We start from the raw sequence: 8,695 nt of genomic DNA, 5'->3' as shown, positions 1-8,695 counted from the left end.
TACTTGTCATCAAAATGGATAAAAATGGATGTATCTAGAACTAATATACATCTAGATACATCTCCTTTTATTCATTTTGATGACAAGTATTTCCGGATGGAGGGAGTACTCACTTTTTCCATTTGAATGGTTTGACAACTTGCAAATAAAATGGATTGTTTATATTTCTTTTTACCAACAGAAGGACAAGAGTATAAATTGGCTCGAGTAGTATCTCTATATATAGCAGCACTTCCGTACTTCAAGTACACCTCTCCTGTGCTCCAACGAAACAGTTCAATGGCAGCAATTCAGGAAGACTGCTCTGGCGGAGAGACGAGGACAACTTTTCACCCGACTCTGTGGGGTGATTACTTCCTTAAATACAAGCCACAATCTTCAGCGCAGGTTAATACTCGTACTTGTACTTCAACGTTGTCTAAGATCCTCATATCTTTAAGCTTCCGTGTAAACAGTGAAATATCGCCCGTTACATATTTCTATATGATGTTGCTCATCAGCTGTTTTAAATCAAGACGAAGTTGAACAACAGAGTGCGTGATTAATTGTATAGTATTATCTGCACATGTGGGTACCTCCCCATCTATTGTTCCTATAATCATCCCAACATGTCGAGGTAGAAGTTTAATTTCTGCATAATATCCAAGCCCCACCTCTCTGGAACTTCATGAAGCACCATCTGGTTAGTGTATGCAGTGATTCTACAAATGATGCGGAAACTAGACAATCAGCACATAACTAAAAGAAAGATAAACTAGGAAATAAAACTGAATAAAAGATAAATGAGGAAATAAAATTAGTTAACTGGAACTGGAGGTCCAGCGTAACACATCAATATCAAACTGCAGTACCCTTCAGTGATACTCCCTCCGTTCACAAATATAAGATGTTTCGGATATTTCAACGTGAACCACATATAAACTTAAATGAGTGAACAAACCCACAAAAAATGTGTCTATATATCCATTTACAAAAAAAGTTGGAACATCTTATAGTTGTGAATGGAGGGAGCACCTTTTTGAAACCTCATAATGAAACCTGATGTAATAATCATGCAGCAAACTGGTAGAATTAGAAGCACGGCATAGAAGTTTAGATACTAAAATGTCACACACTAACTATATATATTTAGGTAGAAGCATCACGTCTTGTGTGCAGCCTGAAATTGGTAAGATGCTTCAAATCTTGTGCAATATTTCTAGAAGACTCACCTACAAATACCCACTTGTCACACTCCACAAAATAGGCGTGTCGAATAAATTCTATAGAGACATAACACTTAAAACAAGAACAGTACTAGTCATGTCCTGGCTTTGCTTGGAGGACTCATAACCTCTACAGGAAGCAAGGACCTAAAGCACATGTCAATAGCTATATGCCCCTTCTGGTTTATAAGGCATGTACGTATTTCTGGATCATCAATTTGACTAACAAAATATGAAGTATATTTCATAAAAAATCAAATCATTAGAAACTTCTTTCAAATATGCAACTAATGGTATATTTTCATTAGCCATATAAACGGGAAATACAACTATATCATAGCATATACCTATTGTATGTCATAATTATAGGGATGTGTAATAAAACTTATATCATCAATAGTGTCAGAATTATAAGGTATGTGTAATAAAACTTATATTATCAATAGCATATAAGTCTCTTATTTTGTTGGTCAAATTGGAGATCTAGAAATACATGTCGGCCTTATAAACTGGAAGAGAGGGGGTATTAATCTTGGTCCATACTAAACTAATTCGACATCAGGCATCCTTCATGGAAACATTTTCCCATGACATATGCTTAAAAAAATGAATAAGATAAATGTGTCGAACCAATGCGACAACCACATGCATGTATGCACATGTCAACTAATTTAAAATAACTACTTGAGTTATACTTTAGTCAAATCAACACATGATTTAGCTCTTTTGTGAAAACATGACAATCACACTATTCCACCATTGTACACATACAACATAATATTTATGATATGAACACTATATTATGATTTATTTTTTTAATGTGACAATCTGCACTACTGTGACGATCTAATTTCAGAAGCATTTTCCACCTAAGAACTGCCAAAAAAACTCAAAAAATTTTAATGCTCTGAAACATTTTCATGTGGTGGAAACCATTTTTAACTAAATGGAACATCTTTACTTTTTAGGAGTCGTATTTACTTTTATGTGAAATAGAAATATTTTATGGTGGAAATATTTTTACCATAATATGTTTTGTACACCATATTATGTATACATTAATTTCACCATCATTTCTACTAATGAGTATTTGTCATCCTCTCATGGGATTGTTATATATCAGTTGTATGAGAGCAATTAGTATTTCTAAATTGACCAAATAGCATATCATAAAATGTAGTGTTCTACATAAATTTATGTGGTTTTTATTTGTAAAACCATGCATTTGCCTCATTGCATATTTCTAGAAGTAAAGTTGCTATAATATATCAAATATGTAGCTATAAAAATTTCATTACATAAGATTAAATGGTTAAGACCATCGACTTAAATATAAGATTCATACAACTTAGAATAGATGGTCTTCTACTCTTCTTTGCTTAATCAGGTATACTATTGTCATCTTATATTCATAGCAGTTGGTGGATTGTAGCATTATGGTTAATATGACACAATCACACGAATCATTAAGGGTCCATATGGTTAATTAATATATAATGGCTGTTATGTTTTTGCAGCAAGCTCATATGAGAGAAAGGATGGAGATACTATTGGAGCAAGTAAGAACAGAGATGAAAGAGGCAAATGAAATCCCCCAAATACTAGAGCTTGTAATCACGATTGAGAGACTTGGTTTGGGCTACCATTATGAGAATGAGATTGCACAACTACTGGATGTTGTTTTCAAATCTGATTATGATGATAATAATCTACACTTGGTTTCGCTTCGATTTTATCTTCTACGAAAAAATAGATATGATGTGTCATCTGGTAAGACCTTATAGATTGATACAACCTATATAGCAATTGTTTATATTTTACTAATGAAATGGAAATTGTCGATATCCATTCCCAATCAAATTTGCAGATGTATTCCATAAATTCGAAGACAAACAAGGAGGTTTTGTTCAGTCGGATACAAATAGTTTGTTGAGCTTATATAATGCAGCACATCTGAGTATCAAGGGGGAGGATGTATTTGACATGGCATTCTCTTTCACGAGAAGACACCTCCTCGGGGCTTTAGAAAATTTGGAATCAGCATTTGCAGGGGAAGTTTCTTCTTCCCTTCTTACACCTCCTTTTAGAAGGGTTGGGATATTAGAAGCAAGAAACTACCTATCGTGTTACACAAACAAGGTTACACGAAATGAAGCCATATTGGAGCTTGCCAAATTGAATTTTAATATTCTGCAACTTCATTTTTGTGAGGAGTTGAAAGATGTCACAATGTAAGTTTTATTATTAATTCATTTTGAGATTAATCTATGTTGCTCTTCACTTTTTCTAATAAAAAAACTTCACTGACTTATTTTTATGCACATGCAAGGTGGTGGAATAAGATCAAAATGAAGTCAAGGTTGAGTTTTGTAAGAGACAGAATTGTAGAAACTTATTTTTGGATAAATGGGACTAGCTACAACCTTGAATATTCTTATTCCAGAATAATAGCTACAAAGGTCACCGCTTTCATGACTATAATAGATGACATATTTGACACATATAGCAGCACTGAAGATAGCATGCAACTTGCGGAAGCAATTAATAGGTCAAACCCTCCTTCCCTTCCCTGATTTTATAATAGTTGCCATATATAATGGTTTTATATTAATTCCAATACATGAAAATTGACTTGTTTTTTATCAAAGAACAAAGTGACAAGTATCACTAACGATTTATACATTGGAATTAAGCATGAAGCCACAAATATTAGTAATGATTTATAAAAAATAAGAAAGAACAAAGTAAAGTGTTGCATTAAGAGGAATTCATTGCATTGTTTCTATGCTCATGATGTCCATGCTTATTTTGGGCGGTGTATTAGCAATGCTAATACATTTGAAGTGCCTTACATGTATTACAACAATGGTTTCACTTCACAATAGAAGTAGTAATTTCTGTACTAGGATGTAAAGTATGTAATAAATGTTGTAGATCACACACTGATTACACTATAGCATAGATATTATACAAAACTTAAATAAGTCTATAATGGAAGGAATACATAAAAATGTATGCCCTTAAGTTATTCTCTTCTAGTATGGGAATGGTTTATCAATAATGTGGTAATATTAGAGTGAAAGTTAGGACTCTGTCATGGATCTACTATGTCAGATGTGAAAGTACCATTATTGATTATGGAAGTAACCATATTAACATTTTGTAGAAACACATATTGATTGGAATCTGAAGTTTCCAAAAACATAATTGCAGCTTAAATATTTCTCTACTATAAGCATTATGTTCTGACATGGTGAAACACAGGTGGGATGAAGATGCAGTAAATATGCTTCCAGAATACATGAAGGATATCTACTTATATTTGTTGGAAACGTTTCATTCTTTTGAGGACCATTTAGGACCTAAGAACAGCTATCGTGTGGTTTATCTAAAAGAAGCTGTAAGTATTACTCTTTTTATTTGTTAATACAAAGTTGCTCGTGTAGAAATATGCACCTAGTTTATTTTGATGTATATTCCTTTTTAAATATCTCCCATTTGAGCGTCGCCAAGATGGAAAAACATCGATCTAGCTAACTACATAAATGTTATAAAAAATAGTAGCATACTTTAAGTAAAGAACTTAGAAATAGATTAAACTATTTGCATGTCTACATGAGAGTATAATTATTACTTCCTTGAATAGTGGCTTTACAATGTGACTATGTTGGCCGAGTGATTATATTGTAATGCCTCCTATTTCTTCGCATTAGGGGTGGTTATAAATAGTCTTCACTTAAAAGCTGGCCACACAATTATAAGTATGCACCTTGGGTGAGAGTGTTGGATATTAAAAAAACTCCAACATGCACTTAAATACATGGCAATCTCATAAAGGCACTCACCACTAAAATACTTAGAGCCACCAAACTTGAGCCAATACTAATAGAAGGTATGAAAAAAGTAGCATACATGCTAAAATTCTGGCCCCCTGCACTGGACAGTCGAGAGGAAAGTCCTAGCTAGATAATTTGGAGTTTAAAATAAATACTATGGAAAATATTAAGAGAGAGTTGTTTCGACTAAAGTATTTAACACAGATCTTCTAGTAAATTTTAAGCTTCAATTCTAGATATTAATATGGTTAAGGAGTGGCATCCCACTCCATAAGGTAATCTTATGAGGCTTTGTACAACGCAGATTAAGCGTTAGCAAGTAAGCTTTCTCCTGCTATATGATGCACCTGTTTTGGTATGATTTTCCTATAATCAATATAATTACTCAAACCACTCAAGAAACTTTGTAATGGGATTTTAATCAAAAACTTTTGGTGTCTTCTTCTCCAATTCATTTGGCAATTGTCAGTTGGGGTTTAACATGTCCGTGTGCTTGTAGCACATATTTGTTAGTCATTAATCCCTGAACCATTGTCATTAGTCCTCACTGTCAATTTAGGGAGCTATATGCACATTAATTTAGGTTATGAGTTGAACCTAGCTAGTTTGTAGTATGCATGTTTTTATTTCTTCGAAATGGAATCAAGGGAGGTCCTCCAATTGAAAATAGACCGGATACATCTTTTTGAACATGATATGAATGACATTGTCGGTGACTCAACTACATGAGACTCGTTTGTAGATATTTTGGAGTAGTCACAATATCATTTTCACAATATTTTCTTTGCAGAAGAAAATTCATCATATGTTGTTTTACAAATTGTATGTATGGTTTAATCAACTATGCTTAAAAAATATATATGTAGCAATTTGTTATTTTAACATGTAGATGTTGAACTTCTCATGAAAAGCCTTATTCCCTGGTAATGTTTTCTTATTTTTATTCCCCAAAATGTAATCAATGGAATTTCAATTCTATAATAATTACACTTTATCGACTCATAATTTTCACATCAAGGCAATACAAGAAACACGAATTCACATCCGGCTTCTGTGTTACTAGGATATACACAGCCAGAAAAACCACACACACACGCACACTCTAAAAGAGATGCGCGCAAAATGCTTGCAAAATTAAGTTATAAAGAACCAAGGAAATGCCACTCGCGAGATGGCAGAGGCGCCGCTCCATAGACTATGCCGCCAACCATATAGAAACATAATCGATATTTTAACCTTGAATGTCTTCATTTAAACCAATTTTGATGTATTAGCACTTTAGCAATATTACAACGTTTTGAGTGATTTTTTTGCGGGGTGAGTGATTATTTTTTATCAAATGCAGTTCAAGAAATTGGTTCAAGCATACAGTGATGAACTAAAATGGCGTGATGAAAATTATGTACCAAAAACACTTAATGAACACCTTCAAGTTTCATCGGTAAGTATTGGAACCTCCGTGGTAGCATGTGCTATATTTGTTGGCATGGATGACACAACAGTGGAAACTCTCAATTGGGTGTCGAGCGATCAGAAACTTCTGAAGTCTTTTGCTATATATACACGTTTCACGAATGACATGGCATCAACAAAGGTATTTATGTATACTTGGAGATGTGATCAACTTCCGATGATTAGTTTGCATGCATGCATCTTGGCAAAGTGACGAAGTAATCTGAACATATATAAGTGTAAACATGTATTTTTAAAACAGATAGCTATACATAATGAATACCAATCATAGTCACTAAGGCACATATTGTATTATTTTGTATGCTTACATCATGATAACTGCATGTTTCTATTGTATACCTAGCCTATCCGAACTTGAGCATACAAGTTTAATTTTGAAGTTTTAGGTTATAGTTATTTACATCCTCAGGTAACTCATGCATGCTTTGAAGTGAAGCTGGATTAATCATGGCCCGACCCGGGTAAGGGCGATGATAGTAGGACGTACACAAGTTGAATAGGGGCGCATAACATGTGTATCATGTGTAGTATAATATCTAGTATACTGAAATACAACATACAAGTCTAGTTCAAAGAGTCGTTGGCCTATGTAGCTTGATTAATTAATGATAGCCATAAAAACACTAAAGGGACATGAGGAGAGACTGAGCAGAAGCAACAAACGTCTTTTAAATTTCATCCAGGGGCCTTTTGAACAATAAGGCCATCCCTGAGATTAACCCAATGACTGTACTAAAATTAGTAACTGACATTTTGTACCATATACATTCTTGTAGCGTGAGCAAGCGGGGGGGCATTGTGCCTCTACTATCCAATCGTACATGAAGGAGCATGGGACGACAAATGATGACGCATGTGAAAAGATAAAAAAACTTATCGAGAACTCCTGGAAGGATATGTTACACCATTATCTCGCATTGACAGATCAACCAATGGTCGTGCCCCAAATGATACTTAACCTTTCAAGGACTGTGGATAACATGTACAAGCATACCGATGCATACACTAATTCAGAGATACTGGAAGATACAATAAGGATGCTTTTTGCTGAGCCAATGTAATAGATATACGGATCTTGCAACCACAAGGGATGCATACGTAGAAGATGATCATCGGAAGTGGTCTATCTGGAGTACCTCGATATCAATGTATCTCGTTAGTTAAATGAACATGTTGTGCTCATTATTCAGGAATGTAACACTTTTAATAGACGTTGTTTTCAGTATTGATCATTTTCAAATAAAAATGCATTGTTGAGCTCAAGAATGTAAATAATTTAGAATAAATTATTGATTTCATAGCGGTTACACGGTCATCATTCATTCATTTGCTCATCTACGGCCATGCACTCATCGATCATGCTAACCTAGACGTTCCATCATGCACCTGGTATAATGCACTAGGCAAAATAATCGTCGAAACATATAAGTTACGCTTCAAAAGAAAAAAAGTTATGTCATCTTATCCTCTATGTTAGGATTAGCATTTGATTTACCACTAGTAGCAATTGACATGGATATGATGTTTTTTCTTATATTCTCAATTGAATACTAGCTTCCACAATATGTTGCCTATTTTGGTTATCATAGCTATCATATGCTATCTACTGTTTTTTGGATTAAACTTAAAGGGAAAATGCTCAATTATTCAACAAGAGAAAGAGATAGAAAAAAGCCTCGTCTTGTCTTAGCTAAGAGAAAGATGGTCTTTGAATAAAAGACAAGGCATCCGTTGTACGGGATGTCTTCCCTTATTCAATGAATTTCTAGTTTTTTTAATCATGTAAACATTAATTGCTAGAGATCACACTTTGGAGATAATCCATCATATATAATGGTTTTTCGGCTTCTCTCAATGAAGTGAAATACATAGGAGAAAAACTCCATATCAACCATTGACATGCCCTAAGCATCATTTTCCATAAGTTACTAATTTTGTCATTAATTATAAGACTGAAAAAGGCTTACTGGTTCTCTAGAGAAACATTAGTCTCGCGTTCGGGCAAAAAGAATGCAGACTCATCTTATACTCCCTCCGTCCCAAAATAAGTGTCTCAAGTTTGTACTAGCTTTAGTACAAATTTGCACTAAGCTCAAGACACTTATTTTGGGACAGAGGGAGTAATTGTTTATTTTCTAGGCGGAAAAAGACATCTTATAGTAAACTAGTAATTTTTAGTTG

The 8,695-nt window shown here is 34.0% G+C and overlaps 1 protein-coding gene across 1 annotated transcript; it reads left to right on the top strand.

Moving 5' to 3' along the window:
* Positions 1-272: 272 nt before the first annotated feature.
* LOC119274872 (beta-sesquiphellandrene synthase-like) lies at positions 273-7,768 on the top strand. The gene is made up of 7 exons (XM_037555614.1): positions 273-387; positions 2,723-2,975; positions 3,073-3,436; positions 3,535-3,753; positions 4,470-4,605; positions 6,387-6,635; positions 7,291-7,768. Exons 1-7 carry the CDS (start codon positions 280-282, stop codon positions 7,573-7,575), a joined length of 1,614 nt encoding a protein of 537 aa, XP_037411511.1. The 5' UTR covers positions 273-279; the 3' UTR covers positions 7,576-7,768.
* Positions 7,769-8,695: the final 927 nt, after the last annotated feature.

This window comes from Triticum dicoccoides, chromosome 3B (assembly GCF_002162155.2).
Source record: "Triticum dicoccoides isolate Atlit2015 ecotype Zavitan chromosome 3B, WEW_v2.0, whole genome shotgun sequence".
Taxonomy (NCBI): domain Eukaryota; kingdom Viridiplantae; phylum Streptophyta; class Magnoliopsida; order Poales; family Poaceae; genus Triticum; species Triticum dicoccoides.
Note: the sequence above shows the minus strand (reverse complement) of the source record. Positions and strands in the feature narration are given on the sequence as shown.